General features: G+C 40.5%; 1 protein-coding gene across 1 annotated transcript in view; it reads left to right on the top strand.

The window, feature by feature from the left end:
* Positions 1 to 16970, top strand: part of CREB1 (cAMP responsive element binding protein 1) — a 33933-nt gene extending 16963 nt beyond the window's left edge. Inside the window, exons 2-8 of the mRNA XM_084265404.1 lie at positions 2124 to 2245; positions 5646 to 5792; positions 7765 to 7865; positions 10706 to 10848; positions 12280 to 12462; positions 13674 to 13828; positions 16799 to 16970. Of these exons, the coding sequence (XP_084121530.1) occupies positions 2132 to 2245; positions 5646 to 5792; positions 7765 to 7865; positions 10706 to 10848; positions 12280 to 12462; positions 13674 to 13828; positions 16799 to 16939 (984 nt within the window). The 5' untranslated portion in view covers positions 2124 to 2131 and the 3' untranslated portion in view covers positions 16940 to 16970. The remainder of the gene's footprint in view (positions 1 to 2123; positions 2246 to 5645; positions 5793 to 7764; positions 7866 to 10705; positions 10849 to 12279; positions 12463 to 13673; positions 13829 to 16798) is intronic.
* The last annotated feature ends 673 nt before the right edge of the window (positions 16971 to 17643 follow it).

The following is a 17643-nucleotide window of genomic DNA, read 5'->3' as shown; positions in this document are numbered from 1 at the left end:
AAAGTTGGGATAGAGAATCACTTAAACTGTTGTCATTAATGAAGTCTTTAAGAGCTCTTTTGTAGTTTATATCAACAAATAGTAAATGTATTCTCTTTTGTGCTTTCTGGAAGATGAAATGCAACATGGAGAAGACTCAGTACTGTAGGAAAGAGTGGGGTTATTTTTATTTACACAGACACAGGCTATTGAAGTTCTAGAAGTTGTAACATCTAGACTACTTAAAATGCAGTGAGTTTACAATTAGTTTGTAAACATGGCCCATTGACTGGTAAATACAGGTAGAATTTTGTTTATTTGTGAGGATTTGTTGGACTACTGCCTGGTTTATGCGGGACAAAAATCATGGCAACAGGGAGAGGCAGAACAAAATTCCAGATGCTTAGATGAATTCAATTAGCTGTTTCCAATTTTTTTTAAGTTTTCTTTCACTGCATTTAAAAAAAAATCAGGTGTAATGCTTTTCTTTTTTTTTTTTCATTTCCTAAGAGGTTGTAAACTGACACTGGAACTAAATATTTGGTACATAAACATTTCAGTGTTCACACACACATATAACACAGAAGGTCATTTGAACAGTCACTTTCAGTACTAAATATACAGATTTTGATTTATATACTTTGACTTGCGTTCTTCTGATGTGAGATACAGCTATTACTTTGAAAAGCTGTTTTATCTTTGTTAATTAGCGGTTGTTTACCGTAAGACAGAAATTTCCTATCATACTCCGGGTTGAGTGTAACTCTGCTGCTTTAGGCAACACACCTCCAAAGACTATTCTCATCCCTGTGATTCTAAACTATAGATAGTGTTGAAATGGAAGTTTCCTTGACTTTGTGTTTATAATGAAACTTCTTTAATGTGGTCCTGGTACCACCACCTGTATTGACACTTCTGAGTCTTTTCCTGGGGGAGGTGAGAGGGAGGGAAAGGTGGTAAAATTGAGCAAGAAGAGGGGCATTACTCTTTCTTTCCACTTTTCTTCTCACCTGAGCATCCTCTGCTCCAGGCCCTTCCCCAAAGCAGAAATGCTCTACTAGTTGTTTTGCTGCAGGGCTGCCTCAGGGTAGCCAGAGGCCTGAGTAGACGGGGCAGCACAGGGTGGTACACAGGATTAGGTTTGTGTCCATGGAAGTGATATCTATTGTTAATATTTCATGTTTGTAGTTCCATGTGAAAAAGTGGTAACAGTATATCGCCATTGAGAGTGTTTCCTTGTATTTTAATGTTCTTTTATATATATATAAAATATTACTTAAAGAAGAACTGACTAGAAATTTTCACAGATCAGTGCAGAATTTAACATGCATTGCACTCTGCCTACATACATGGTTTGGAAGTTATGCAACCTCTTTTTATAGAGTTGTGTGTTCTGCTGATCTAGACTTGCTCAGTTATTGCTTAGAAATACAAGTGTATTAGGAGCTATATTTATACAAATCTTAGGTCGTGATGAAATTCTGTGTACCACTCAATGTAGAAATACCTATTTGCACCAAGGTTCAAGTAGAAATGCCTTCTGTTGTTACGTGTACAGACCTTACAACTGCCAGATAGAAGGGGCTAAGTTGCTGTGAGGTAGGGCTGTACGCAGTCTGGTTACGGAAAGAGTTTGTGTGGAGACGTTGCATGTTTAGTTCAGACATAAGGCTGATAACTTAAGTGCCCAAGGCAGAAGCAGCTGCTGTGGGTTCTATGCAAACTGCAGTTGCTGGGGAGAGGGAGGGCTGTGGCTGGGCATATTGTCACCTTGGCACTGAGGGAGTGTCCCTCCTGACAAACCACCAGTCGTTATTCCAAATTGCAGAGGTACTAGATCATCATAGTCCTATTGCTCAAGCAATTTTTTTAAGATGAGCAAAACGTGGGGGGTTTTTTTGATCCCGTTGTTGGAGGAGACTGGACCTGTTTTTCAGAAACGTGACGCACAGAAAATCAACCTGAGGCAGACACCTGGCATGAAAAAAAAAATGCCTGAATGCTAATAGTTTGGCAATATTATAATAAGCAAATGGAAACAGTATGTAGTAATGGGAATTCAGCTGCAGTGATTGCTACCAGATCCACCAAGAATAATGGACTTGCATACCAACCCAGACTTACGACAAATATTGTGATTGTAGGTTACTAAATGACCATGGAATCTGGAGCAGAGAACCAGCAGAGTGGAGATGCAGCCGTTACAGAGGCAGAAACCCAACAGATGACAGTACAGGCACAACCACAGATTGCAACGTTAGCCCAGGTATAAAATCATACGGTGTAATAGTTTTACCTATTGGGTAATTTTTTAAAGAGGGATAATGTCTGCTCACGGGCCTGAGACCAGGTTCCATTAATGTGATTCTGAAACAGGTGCAATGTATAATTCCTTTAATATTTGTCTTCAGATTTTTAAAGCAGTAGAGATTTTTAACATCCCATCGCACTAGGCTGTGTTAGTTCTGAAGACTGTATGTGTGTAAACTGTGTAATGTTAACAGAGAAATGAATTAATATATTTCTAGCAATCTTAACCACCACCATACCACTGAAAGGTTTTTTTTTCCAAATATGTGATTTACTGTCCTTTCAATATTCCCTGGATTGTTTTGCTGTTATGTCTTCCATTAGAATCTTGTCTGTAGCAGTCAGTTTAATTCTGAAGTAAACGAACTGAAAATATAGATAAATAATGCAGTAAATACATCATCTTATCAATAAACATGATCAAGTGGAACAACTTGGCATTTGACAGCTCATGTTATCCTCTTGTCTCCAGAATTTCACAGAATTGTTGGCTGTTTAAAGATACAGTAGTAGATCGTTTATTAACCCCAGAGCATTTTGGAGAGACAAGAAATGAGATCCCAGCTACATCTCTAATTTTGGGACCAGGTTTCATTCTTGGAAACACTGATGGTTGGCAGAAGTGACTCCATTGTGTAAATGAGTACAGAATCTGTTCAACTGTCTTTGTAACCACTTCATTTTAAAATGACATGCAGTCTGCAAAACAGGTTTTTTAGATCTCATAGTTTTGTGAATTGAGCGTCTTCTAAGTGGCACAAGTGCTAAATCACTTACCAATTTATAAATGATTAATATATTTTAAAGTCATTACACCTTTTGGTAAAGCAGAGATAGTACACTTCCACTCAAGTGATAGTACAGGGACTGGGGCTGTTGAAACGCACAGAGTGATTTTGTTCAGTGAAGCTGCAGTGTGAATTTACAGGCCACCAGCTGCCCTGCACCAGCTTGCCTCTTTGGGCAGTTTTCTCACTGTCTAACTTAGGCACAGGATGTAGGTGGTGTGAATAACACTTCAGTGTGAACTGAGTGGAGGTAGTTTATTTCTCTTGCAAAACGAGTAAACTGCTTCTCACTTGGTATACATTCAGATTTAGTCCAGAGAAGCAAGAATGTTTTAAATTCTTGTGCTAACACAGTAACCTCCAGGTAGCTGAACTTAGAGCTGTGTAGTGCATCGAATGCACTTTACTTGGTCAAAATTACAGCAGTAATCAAATAAGAATTTTTCAAGTAAGAAAAAGATATACAGCTATTGTTAAAATCCACGTGAACCACAGAGATACGTTGTATTTTTCCTAATTTCCTCAGTTGCTATTCACTGTATTACTTTCACCTTAGCTTTCCCCCAGGTTTTATATTCCTTGTGGAGGCTAAACGTAATCCCTTGTCTTGTTCACATCAGTGTTACGTTATTGGGTATTTTTAATGCGTGAAGTGGCAGTGTTTGGCATTAAGGAGTGCCCTTAGAGGCTTAGGCAAATCTAAGTAACTAATTATGTCAATTTCAGTCTTTCATTGTCTCCTGTGAGGTCACCCCTCTTGTAAGCTTAGTTAATTGCTGCATTTTTAGTGAGTTCAGGGTAGTTTTCAGAGTCAAAAGGAAACTCATTCCCATTCCACGAGGTATGAGTCAGAGACATCTGCGGAAGTTACACTCTGCTGTTGGCTTAATCCAATCACAGAGTGGCCTCCAGTTGATCGGCTTTGCTGTCACTGCCAAGGACTGTTTAGTCAGAAATGCATTATTAAAAAAGGTTGCTTAGTGAAGGAGTATAATTTGCCAGAAGACAGTGTGCACATGTTAATCTCAGCCCTGGTTTCTCTCAGACATGAGCTAAGTACTGACATATAAAGCTGCAGCCATTTTTATAAAAAAAAAGAAGGTAAAGGCGAATGCAAATTTGTGGATTAGGGAGAGACAGCTGTGGAAGAGAGAGGTCTACGTGTAATTCCCCTTAATTTTGTTGTTAAGCAAGATTTCCTTATAAGTGGCGGATGTTTATGAAATTCAGAGATCAGCTACTGCAGCTTTTTGAAAACCATGTGTTCACGAGGACAGCAGAGGATTTAGTTGTGCATTTGATACAGAGCAGCTCCTTGAAGCTAGGCGGGACAGCAGTGCAGCCCCTTCTCACGTTGTAGCTACATGGAGCGGGTCTCCTGAAAATGCTGTTGAGTGCTGGATGATAAATTTCCCAAACTTGCTGTCTAGGAGAAGTCTGGCTAGTCAGCAGCCCATGGCCTGGCTGCGGCTTGCGAGAGCAGCTCGCGCTTGCCTGCAGTCCTTCACAAAGGGAGGGCCACATGCACTGGTACCGCAGTCCTGACACCCTTCTGCCCTTCAGGGAGCCCCCCAGGCATAAACGTGGGCGTCCTGTCACCAGCCAGTTGCTGAGTAGTGGATGTGCGCCCGGGCATCTGCCCTGCCACGCAGCAGCCTTGGTGCATAGCCCTTCAGCCATCTATAGCAGTTCCTATGATGTGCCAGAGCGAGACTTCCCTGCGGGATGTGAACAGCTTCGTGTGGGTATCACTGTCCTCGGAGCCCAAACCCCTGCACAGGACTCGTGGCTGTGCACACAGTGCCGATGTGCTGTGCTGAAGTCCTTAGTGTATTCCTGTTGGCATAGCTGCTCTGCCTGCAGGTTGGTGCTGCAGAAACACAGTTGCGTTTAGGAACTGGGCATTTAAAAGGTGGGCTGGTTTTCCTCGTAGAGTAAGATTAGAGTTTGTGCTGACCCATTACACTGAATTGCAGTCACTGCCTACAAACTTTGTGTCCACTGCAAACTCATGGGCTTTGTGTCTGAACACATGGTCAGTTTTCTTTATTTAAATGGTCTTTGCCAGGTACTCATGATGGTTTAATCTCCGGAAGCCTGAAGTTTGAACTAAAAATTTTAACTTCTTACATCTGGCAAACACTTTGCATTTTCTTGTGTGAGAGTGAGAATAAAAATAGCTCCACTCCCGTATGTTTCTGCCTTTGACTCAGCAGTGTCTGTAGGAGTACGCCCAAGTCCTAGCAAGATCTAACTGAAGTAAACGAAAGGTAATGATGTGGGTTTATTAGGTTACCTCAAAATAGAGGCAGTTGTGTTTTTCTCATTCTTGTCAGAGGTTTTACAAGTGATGTTTTGAGCTTGCAGAAATTCTGCATTAGATTAATTTGTAAAGTAGGTCAGATGTTGGGCTCAGGCAGTCCAGGGGCTTTTATATTACGCTAAAACATTTGGGTCATCTAACCAGGGTCTTAGCAGAGACAAGTCTTTCACCAAAAGGTATTGTTGGTAGTGAAATGTGAAGATTTTGCAATAACCTAATTTATGCTCACTGTCGCTTCTTTGCAGGTATCTATGCCAGCAGCTCACGCAACGTCTTCTGCACCCACGGTGACCTTAGTTCAGCTGCCCAATGGGCAGACGGTTCAAGTACATGGAGTAATTCAGGCTGCCCAGCCGTCAGTTATTCAGTCTCCACAGGTCCAGACAGTTCAGGTACTGACTGAAGAAATTCCTAATATGTGAATTGGGTCTTTTGAGTAGTCCTGCCAGTTCACTGCTTTCTAATGGGTTCATGTCCTTGATTGCTGTTTTGCTTATATAAATTTTAAGAGCATGCTGAAGGCAAAAATCTGTACAGTATTTGCTCCTCTGTGATTTTTTTTTTTTTTCCCTGTTCTGGTTTAACCACTTTTCACTTTCAAACATTGCTGAGTTTAACAGCCTCATGTTTTTTTCTTATGGCGTTACTCTAGTTTTTCTCTGCTGTATTTTCATACACCTTTATTGAGTAAGAGTTCATACTATTCTGAAGTGAACAAAAGGATTCTTTTTTAATAATGTAATCTTTAATCATTAATGAGGCTGATATTCTGGGATGAGAGTCTTTGCTACTTAGAAAATATTTGCATTGGTTTACAAAACAGATGCCTGTAAGTTAATGGTCCTTAAAATAAGCCTATCTGTCTTCTCATAAAAGTGGTTGTAAAATGTGCCTGTTGAATGTTATTTGCCTTGTAAAGCCTTAGCATTTTCTCTTCTGTAAAGCAAGACAGATAATGCAATATGATGGGGTAGCTTGAAGACATAGGAGACACTTAGTCTGAAATCTTTAAAACCTATAACATTTTTTTAAACCACTTTAAGCTCAGTGTTGCTGAATGCAGAAAGAGAAATTGCTTGGTGTACAGCAGCTCCACAGGACAAGGACTGCACATCATTCCTTCGTTACTAAGTACCCTGAGATCAAAAAGCGTTTAATTTAAAAAAGTAAATATTGTGACTGTTTGATACAGATATTTAACTAGACAGCATTTTAAAAAATAATAAGGAATGTATAATTTAAAACTAGACCGTTCTGATAATAATCTTTGTTTACTCCTTGTTAGCTTTAGTGCTGAGTTTCTGGCAGGCTCTACCTTCCTCAGCCACTGGAGTCAAAAGTCTAGAGTTTTAATCTGTCAGAGGTGAGCAGTTCTCAGATACATGCAGAAATTACTAGCCCAGAGGTAGAATGTGAGAGACTGGCAATAAAACCATGCTTGGAATTCATCCGACTCAGTGGAAAGCCATCCTGTTTGGAATGCTGTGATATTCAAACCCCAGTAGTTCGAAGTCAGCAGTGGACCTGTTCAGGCCCTCTATCTGATAACTGTGAGGTTTGGGCGCCAGCAAGCTTTTTGAGCCCTTAGGAATCTTCCCTACAGTGAATAAAATGTCAGGCTGTGAGCTATGATTCTCACACAGGCATTTCTCTATTCACAGACTGTTGTTAGCGTTTGTATATTTGTCATGTGACTGTAGCCTTTTGGAAGACAGTTTCTGGGTTTATGTATTGGATATGGGTTTGCGTTTTCGGAACACTTCAAATTTAAATTTACTGATATAGGATTGATGCAAACATTTTTCTATTTCCTTCATAAGTCTTTGTCTTTTTTTTTTTTTGGCATGTTCAGAATTGCAGCACTGCAATTTTTTTTTAGCATTTGCATGTATGACATTTTCCTGACAATTTCACCCCCAAAAAAAGGCAGTCTCTCTGTAACAAACCTAATTATTTATAAACTGGTGTTTCTCAACCTCAGTATTTTGCTCTTTGTTTCCAAATGTTGCTGCTATCTCAATTTGGATTTAGTTATTCTCTTTCTGAGTTTTACTGAAAAATGTTTCTGTTTCCTTAAAATGGATGGAAACAAGGAATCATGGAAAGCAAAAAAAGTATTGAATTACTGTTTCTGTTTTATTTTTGGAGCATTTAAATGACAAAGGACATTCTCACAGGTAGATAACTGACCATGGGCCTTCTTCACTGGATCTGTTGCTAAACAGCCTACCCTTTCTGTTCATTGCCTAGGTAGAAGTATTGTACGATACTTGCATTGTAGGGTTTTTACAGGATGTCAACATTTCCTTAAAATAAAGACATTGGAAGTGTGTTGTTAAGTTTGATTGCTGTTTTTATTTGCAGATCTCCACTATAGCAGAAAGTGAAGATTCACAGGAATCAGTAGACAGTGTCACGGACTCACAGAAACGAAGGGAAATTCTTTCCAGACGACCCTCCTACAGGTATGAGGGTTAAAAGCAGAAGCATTTTCTTAGTGGATGCATTCTTCACATGGGGAAACAAAGAGTATGACTGTATAGTTATTTTTAGATTTACCATTTAACTGAAATCTCTCTTCTGCAATGTCTTTCTATATAATAGGATGTAGAGAGATAAGCAAATGGGAGGAGGAGGAAAAAACCTCAGCTGCTACACTTGGGTTAAGACAGAAATGAGCTGAGAACAAGCTAATTTCTGCATTTGTGAAACATTGAGGCATCTTTGTGCTAGGTGCCTTAGAGATAGCTTTAATGGATACTGAATACATGGAATACACTGAAGCTTTGCAAGAAAGTGGCTTCTGTATAATTGGTAGTCTGCAAAAAATCAACTCTATTGTTCTTCATTATTGTTGCAATGCTAGTAGCAATCAAACTTAATTCCTTTCTCCCATGAGACTTTCAGTGAACATGTGGTGTTCTGTGGCTCAGAGAGAATGTCTCATTGAGCAAAATTGGTTGTGTTCAGAGTTTAAGAAGTCAGGATATGAGTTGAACGTAGTGATAGGCTATCTTTAGTTGTCATGGCAAATACTTCTGTGCTGAGACCAACTGAGGTGCTTCTTCACATAACGAATTAATATGTTACTTATTCATTAAACGTTTGCACAGTTTTCTCTGTCTGACTAAATCTCACTTCATTCTTAAAGCATGCTAAATAGTGTTAAGGAACAACTCTGTAGGTCAGCAGGCTTTAAGTGACCAGTGAATTCCTGCTGCTTTGTAAAATTTAGGTGCTCCTTTTTTGCACAGCCTTAGAAATATAAGCCAGACTCCAGGCTTGAGCATATCTCAACCATTTAATTTTATTTTTTTTTTTAGCACTTGCAGATCATTTTCTACTTTCTCTGGCAGCCTTCAAGGCTGTTCTGCTGAAGGTAGAGAAAAATCATTGCTGAAGTTCCCTAGCCATAGCAGATCTGGGAAAATATTTTTATTTGTGAGGAGCAGCGTTGGTAACTTAAAGGCTGCCACAGACTTCCTTGCAGTCTGCTTCTGCAGCGAGACACTTGGTTTTACTATATATGGAAGAATGGCTGTATATCGTGAGATGACAGAGCTAAGTAAACAAGCAGCAAAACAGAAGAGGGTACTTGTGCATGCTAACTTACTGAGATGGACTTATTTTGCACGCACTGATGTCACACCGAGCCTTTTCTTCAAGCCAGATCCTGGTGACTCAACAAAACTTTGTAATTGTAAAACTTGTATATTGCAGCTCAGGCTCTGGGCTGGCTTTGTGCTCATGTCAGAAAGCTACTGCTTTGTTTATTGAGTTCCTGGTCACCATTATCCAAGCTGTTGTAAATGGCCCCAGAGACAGGATAGGTGCAGACGGGTTCCCAGAACTCAAGAGCTATGCCCCTTCCTCAGAAACCACCTTTATCCTGCTACTGACAGACTTCATGTGTTCCCCATGTCAGTTCATAGCTCCTGTATTTGTAAAGCTGCCACTTTGCCTTCTGTCTTAAATCTGTCTTTATGATGGCAAAGGTGGGTTTTAACCATCAGATCATATCTGCCATGAGTTTAGAAAGTGGTGAGCTGTAGTTTCTTATTTTCTATTTTGAGCTTCTTGGGTTTTGTTCCTCATCCTCCCTGCTCTCCATATTTGCTTCATCTATTTACTCCACTCGTTCTTCTGGTCAAACACCTAGATTGCAAACTCTCTGGACTGGAATTTTTTATTTGTCCAAGTGGAACTTGGCATGGTAGAGTGCTTGTGCAATACTGGGGTTCCAGCATGCACACAGAGTCAAACCAGGAAGAGCAAAGCTCTGTTTGTCAAGCTGCTTAGCATAGTGACTGCTCTTCCCAAATAGCTCCATACAGATGTTATGGCTCCCAGAGCCTTATTTAAGAAATGAGTGTTGTCTTGGAGCTTGGAGTCTACAGCTGTGCTTGCTTCACCACACTTTGAGTTGTAGTGACAGTCCACAGGAAGACACAAGAGGAGCATTACAAAATGTTGCCCTTTACCTGAGTAGTATTCTGCAGGGACATAGTGTAGAACATGCCAGCAGTGAAAAGGACCTGACCATCCTCTGAGGGACAGTGTTCGGTGTAAATGATGCAAACTGCAGAAACTGCGATGGTCAGTCTTAGAGTCATGGTCAGTGGGACCTGTAGCAGTGATGTTTCAGCAGTTTTGGCTTTGGTTAATTAACCCATGGAAGTAACTTTAAAAAAATGTTCTTTCCTTTACCCCTGCTAATCTCACAGCTTTCTCAGGCAGGGCACCTGTAAATGCGTCTTTGTGACCTCACTCAAATGCTCAGCATTGTCTCCCAAGCAGGTGTTAGATTTTAGGTTGCTCTTTGCAGTCGTTTCTGCTAACTGCCTTTATACTCATCTCTCTGGCTGAGGCCTTTATGGGCTCTGAAACAGAGCAGCTCCCCCAATGCAAGTGAGGAGATAGGGTTTTACTACTTTTGCTTTCTTCAAATCTTTTATGTGGCTGAAAGCAGGAAACAAGTGAAAATGGATGAGAGAGAAACATGTTTTTAAGAGAAAGGGAAGGTTGTGATAGCTGTATCTTGTGTTGAGAAGAACCTGTCAAGAAGCACCTGTATCTTGTGTTGATAAGCACAGCTGTTCTGTGCTGGCTCCCTTGCCCATCTGTGTGCAGCACTTGCAACAATCCTCCTCAATTAGGGTTTGAGGATGGTGCAGGTTTTTCACTCTGCACCTGTACTTCCCTTGCTGGCTTACTGCACTTGCAGTTTTCTCCAGCATTATGTATCAAATACTTTTTTTTTCCCCTGATTTTTATTAAAATTTCTACAACACACTGTCTTTGCCAGAAAAATCTTGAATGACTTGTCCTCGGATGCCCCAGGAGTGCCAAGGATCGAAGAAGAAAAGTCTGAAGAGGAAACAGCAGCACCTGCCATCGCCACTGTTACGGTGCCAACTCCCATTTACCAAACCAGCAGTGGGCAGTACAGTATGTAGTCTGAATTTCTCAGTGGTGCTAGTAAGTGGGGATGAGAAGATGAAGAACTATTATTTCTGTAACTGTTTGGACTAGGACAAATCAGGAGGTGAAAATAAGATTACTTTAATTTGACTGTTTGATAACCATGCCTTTTAAACACATGCCTGTTGTAAGGGTTTGAAATATTCAATTAACATTCTGGGACTGCCTGCCAGTTAGTGCAGCTAATGCATCCTGAAGCGAAATGCATAACCAGAACACTGTTAGAAGCTTCTTCGCTTCAGGAACCAGATGGGGTAACTCAGAAGTTTCTTTTTTTCCTGGCAGGTTATTAATCCCAGTTCACAAAATTGTAACCTCATTAACAGAAAAAAAAAGTTACAGTCTGCAATTACATTTTTAGAGAGTCATGGAAAAATAAGAACCTCAGCAGCGTTATTTAAAATATGTGAAAAATACATGTTTCTGTATTTTCTTTATTAACTAGATTTTATAGGTGTGGTCTTAAAGGATTGAGGAGACAGCATTAAATCTAGAATTCACATGCTGTTTCACACAAACACAGTATTAAATATACAAAAGAGGAAAAAACTACTTGTTTAATCTTTCTCTTAAAATCTCTTTAAAATATTGTAAAATGTGTTTACTCCTTGGCCACCTGGCCTAATACCCTACTCAGATTTATTGAAACTGATGTGGTCAACCTTGTTTTCCTACCATAACTGTAAAATAACTGCTTGTGCAGATATTTGAGATATTGGTATGTCTGTATGTAGGAACACAGTTCTGTGGAACCACAAATGAGGGGTGATATCTCCATACACTTGCATGACAGGATGGAGGGAAAGAAAGGAAAAAACCTGATAAAGTGAGACTACTTGAAGGGGAGGGGGAAGCGTGAAACTGACCTTTATGAATGAGAACACTGCTAGGAAGGTGCTGAGGAAGCTGTAGAGGAGGGAGGATGCAGCCAGAAGAAAAAGAAAGGCCAAAGCAAGAAGAAAGTGAAACACAGAATGGATAGCAATAGCAGCAGAGAAGACTGAAGGGCATAAAGCATGGAAGAGGAGAGGAGTTTCAAATGAGAAGAAAGAAAGGACTGAGGAAATACCTAAAACAACCAAGAAGAAAATCTTAGCTAACAAATTAAAAAGCATTTACAGGGGAGATTTGTGTGATGCTGTTTTATGAGAGAAACTAATTTGTGGTTTGGGCTGTGTATTTCCCCCACCCCCAAAAAAGGGTCTCACAAAAAGTTCAAAACTTACTTTCAAAGCATTATTTCTTTAATGTACATGAAAGCTGTGTGTCTGATTTGAGAGTGTGTAAGGGTTTAAGAGACTTAACTCTCAGACTGATATTCTCCATGTCTAGGTTTAATACTGTAAGTTAATGAGTAAAGTAATGTCTTAAATGCTGTGTTGATTTTTTTGTCTTCAGTTGCTATTACCCAGGGAGGAGCAATACAGTTGTCTAACAATGGCACAGATGGAGTACAAGGTCTCCAGACGCTGACTATGACCAACGCAGCTGCAACCCAACCTGGCACCACCATTTTACAATATGCACAGACCACGGACGGGCAACAGATACTTGTACCCAGCAACCAAGTTGTTGTACAAGGTGAGAAACTTCATAGCAGTCATTCTGTGTAACAATTTCTCCATGCAGATGTAAGTTGCAAACCTAACTCTTTGATATGTGTCAGAAACTGGAATGAACAGCTTTGGCACAGACAAGTCTCCAAAATGATTAAGGGGAATTCTGGACAAAGCTATTTATTACTCTTTCTTGAAGCCTTTCCCTTCAGAGTGGTAAAATTGTGGATATTTTGGGTTTAGTTCTTAAAACAATATTCTTATTTTTTGTTTTCTTTTCGGAATTTCCTGGATTTTGTCCACGTGATTTTTTTTTAAATATGTTCTGTAAAAACTCATACCACTTCAGAGTTCAGAGTTTCCCTAGGTAGACATCTGCAATAACAGTAAATGTAAAATGAAGCATTAAAGTTAGGAAAGAAGGTTATTGTAGAACAATTTAGGTAAGTGCCATTGGTCTAGCTCTCTACTTAGAGCAAGCAGGGCTACTTCAACTTAGAACAAATTTGGTTTAATTGTTTTAAAATACATGTTTCATTTATTAAAAGGGGGTTATTAAAAATACTGTTTTTAAAGTGACAGAAAAGGTTACTCCTGCTTTTCTGTTTGTAAAGCAGGTGATTTAAAAGTTTTCCAGAGAAGAGATCTCAGGGCATCAGTGAAAATACATAGCCAAGAAAAGTAGTATTGTTGCATTGATCTTCTAGTTTTGTGTTCTTGAGGACATGTGATTTCTTTAGGTGGTATCGTATCTTTTACAGGCTCTGGCAAATATAACACACTTCTAGATTACACTAAACTACAAAACAAACACAAGACCTTCTAAAGAAATAATGAAGTTGAGTGCCTAGCTTGCACTGCTTCTCTCTTGTTGGAGTAAATGCTACATTTCTACACCCTTTTTTCTGCGCCACATACTTGGACCTGCAGTTTCTCCTTTTGCAGACAGTTGGAGCATAGCTGGAAATACTGTTAGCTAGCCTTAATTTCCTTAAAACTGCCCCAGAGATGTACTAATACTGCAGTACAAATCAAGCTATCAAGCATAAGTGAAGACTTCTTTATCGGGAATGCCCTTGCATACCGTAAACTAAGACCGAGGCAGCAATGACGACCCAGATGATGGTCATCCTTCCTGTACTGTAGCCCAGAGTGCAGCTAGATAGATGACTGTCTGCTCTTCCCACCATGCTGAACAGTGCTGTCAGCAAACTAACGTTCCCTTGTGCCTTTCAGCTGCCTCAGGAGATGTGCAGACCTACCAGATCCGCACCGCCCCTACCAGCACCATTGCCCCAGGCGTAGTCATGGCATCCTCTCCAGCACTTCCCACCCAGCCCGCAGAAGAGGCCGCGCGGAAGAGAGAAGTGCGTCTAATGAAAAACAGGCACGTACATTTAGATCCCTTTGCTCCCAGTCAGCTCTGATCACAGCTGGAGTATTAAAGCACTAAGAATCTTGGTCTTTCTTTAGTCATTTTGTGAAATGCTTGCTGAAGAATTTACCTTTATTTAAGGATGCAAAGCAAAGGAGCACATCTGCTAATGCCATGTATTGTGGCTATGAAACCTTAAGCAAAAGTGACAGATGCATTCTGTGAGGTGATTGAATTTGTTTGTTGCCATAAGGAGAAAAGTCATTGGTGAGACACTTGTATGATTGCAGGTATGCCCTTACAAACACTAAGATGAGTTGATTTTTTTCTCAGTTAATTCTGTTCCTGAATTCTTCACCTTAGTCTTCTGCACACATTCTCCTTGCTGCTGGCCACCCATGCTCTACACAAGTGCTTTCTTCATTGTCTCACTTGTCCTCTAGAGCTGCTTGCCCTTTGGGTTTTATCCACTGGAGGAAAGGCAAAACTAGCAGCTACTCCTTTTGATGTCTGGTGGCACCAGTAATGGCCGCAGAGGGGTTGAAAGAGAGAGAACAAGAGACTTGATCCTGTAGGATTTAGTGTGTGAAGAGGAACTGCCAAGCCTACTGGGATGGGGCTTAGTGGACGCAGCAAAGGAAAGCAGCTTCAGAGAGAAGTCCGGCATGGTGCTTGTTCAGCCTGCTGCTGTGGGAGGGAGGAGGCATGTGCCTGAGCTGACCCATCACACCAAGCTTGAACTCCATCTGCCGGCCACAGATTTGAGCCTGCAGGTGACATTGTGAAGCTAGGAAAACAGCAGTGCTTCCCTCCTCTCTGGGGAGGGGAAACCCCAGGAAAGCACTGTTTACTTCATCAGGTCTGAAAAAACTGTTACGTTAGACAGGTGCATTTGTCTTCTGTAGACTGCTGAGCTGTGGACACAATAGAAAGTTACATGAGCAGACCCAATGCTTATCAGAGGGGCTTTAATGAAGTAAATAACACTGAACAGCAGAGTTCACTTTTTGTAAAAGGTTTTTGTCCAGAATGTCAACCATCTCCCCCTTCTGTATATTTTTTTCTGATATCAGTGAATGGTGGATGTCATCCTTTCAGCCTCTGCGTTTCAAACAAATTTAATGAGCATTCTGAATCCCCTCATTTAGTCAGCAGTCTTATTCCAGTAAAAGAAAGCTTTTGTGTTTGGGAAAGCCAAGAAAAACAATGGGGAATTACCCCTACTTGAGTAAAAGTGACAGCTTTTGCAACAGTATCATGTTGCATGTGGTGCTTTTAGCTTGCCTGCTTAATAGGTATTTGCAAATCTAGGCTCCGTGGCAAAGCAGGGGAAAGGCATAGAGAGAGGCAGATGGTGAGGTGGTACTTAATGGGGGATTATAGCGTAAATATTCATAGATATTTACACAGAAGATTTGCACAATAATGTTGCACTTTAAAAGCTCTCTTGTAATTGATTATAACTCTAGCTGTTTAAAATTAATAACTAATGCACGCAGACTTGAGGCAGCTTAATATACAGCCCAAGGTGGCATAAAAATCACAAAAAGAAAGAAGTTGTCACCCAAAAAGACAGGTTAGCAGTATATATTTCCTGATCCAGTAGTACTTAATCTTTTGGTGACAGAACTAACAGCCCAAAATTACTTAAAAGCCTAAATGTTGCACATAGTCCACTGAAGTGCTGCACGCATGTGAAATTGTATTTGTAGGAGCGACAAATGGACACCTGAGTCCTTTCAGGGCTTACAGCGTAGGTTTTCTTCATGCTATCTCATTTGTGGACCTGAATTAAGAAAATTACTTTTAGAGTCTTCTTACTTAAGTAGGTCCTGGAATAGGCATTCTTCTTTACCTAGTACTACAACTGTGGTTTATCTGATGAGCAGAGGAACTGGGTTCAGTTTTGCCACCTCATTTCCCAGAACATCGACTGTATCACCAGCCCATCTAGTATTTGCATTGAAGGATACTCAGATTCTCCCTTTGAGGCTGCTCTGTTTTGCACCTAAAGGTTCCAGGCACACAAGCATGTACATTTACATGTATCTGCAATGGGTCGCTTTGACAAGCTGCACTGGGGGAGGAGAGCCCTCTGCCTGGCATTAGCTTGGTGCTTACTTTACACATAGGCTGCCATTGCTGTTGCAGGGCGGGGTAGATTCCACCTTGGTGTTACTGCCTTTGGGATGCTCAGCAGCACATTAACACCTTTCTGTTACTTCTCATTGACATTCTTAGTATGTTACCAAGTTACCTACAGGCAGTTCAGTCTTTATAAGCAAGCTGTAAAAGTTTGACTGTCTCCAAATCTGCTTCAGCACTATAAAACTGCCATGGTCTTGGCACAGCAGATGAGGAGTGTTATGGTTGCTAGCAGCTGTTTTTTCTGTGATTTTTTAAATTTGAGTCGTTTATATTGTCATTGCAGTGATGCAGACATTATTATTAAAATTAAAGTACTGCTTGAGAGCAAATATATGAATGCTCTAAATACAGCTTTTTTTTCAGCAGTTGAACATCCTGGCTATTACTATTTGATTGGACTGCAGCAGAGGGGAGTGTTAAGATTAGAAAGAGATTAATATGTAAACATTGGTCTTATCCATGTTTTTATTATTTATCTATTTATTATAATAAAATCAGTGTCGCTATTGCAGCAGCATTGAACTCTGCTTAAAGGTGCTAATGCAAATCCTGCAAGCGGGGTTCTGTCATTGAGCTGGATCCTCTTCTCACAGGAGCAGAATTTTTGCTGATTTACTGGGCTCTGCGTGTTGAAATGATCCATGGATCTCATGCATGTGTGATTTGTGAGCAGCAGTCGTTAGGATCTCAGCCTTTTTCCCTAACTTGTGTTTCTTAACAGTAGCTCCATATTCTAAAAATAGTAGTCCTAGGTAAAGGTGTGACCTGAACAGATAAGTAGTGCATGTCTGCAAGTAATTGTTCTGGATTTGAGTGGCCTTTTTTGCTTTGCAGAGAGGCAGCACGTGAATGTCGCAGGAAGAAAAAGGAATATGTGAAATGTCTAGAAAATCGAGTGGCTGTGCTTGAAAACCAAAACAAGACACTGATTGAGGAGTTGAAAGCACTTAAGGACCTTTACTGCCACAAATCAGATTAATTTTGGATTCCCGTTTTCACTTGTCCAGGTGGGATAGAGACTGATTCTGGCTATACCCAGAAAGACAAAGTAAACTTTTTATTTTCTAAACATTTCTTTTTTTCTATGCGCAAAACTGCCTGAAGCAACTACAGAATATACTTCATCTGTGCTTTGCATCAAACTGTGAATGTTCAAGTACTTGCCTCCACTTCTCCCCCTCCAAGATTATTTTCATCATCGGTCTCAGCGTGAAGAAGAGCAACAGGCTTCTTTCTCATCTCCCCATCCTCTTCAAGGAGTAACAGTGGTCACTTGGGAAGCTGCTGTGGGGAGGGTCCTTTTGTAATGATTTTGAGAATTTGTGCTGAGCTCTTTCCATTGCCTTAGAGATGGAACCACCCCAGCCTCTTGGTCCAGAGAACTGTGGGCCATGTGTGGAGCATGCATGGTGCAATGAAGAAGCAATGGTTGCCAAACTGGTTTCATGTATTCATTATGAACTATGAAAATACACAGCTGAGCGGCATGCCAAATGAAGGCGTTTCACAGTCACGTTCTTGGTGTGGAGATAGCATGCTTCTTTCAAACTAGCCCAGGAGGGGTTTTGATTTGTAATCTATATTAAACCCTCCTGGACTAGTTAAAGCCTTCTCCATACCTCAGAAACAAATGCATTGAAATGAGCTTCAGTGGTCAGTTGTTGCTGCTTGAAGCTTATGTGT

The sequence above is a fragment of the Gallinula chloropus genome, assembly GCF_964237585.1.
Source record: "Gallinula chloropus genome assembly, chromosome: 5".
Taxonomy (NCBI): Eukaryota; Metazoa; Chordata; class Aves; order Gruiformes; family Rallidae; genus Gallinula; species Gallinula chloropus.
The sequence above is the reverse complement of the archived record's forward strand: the minus strand, read 5'-3'. Positions and strand labels throughout refer to the sequence as shown.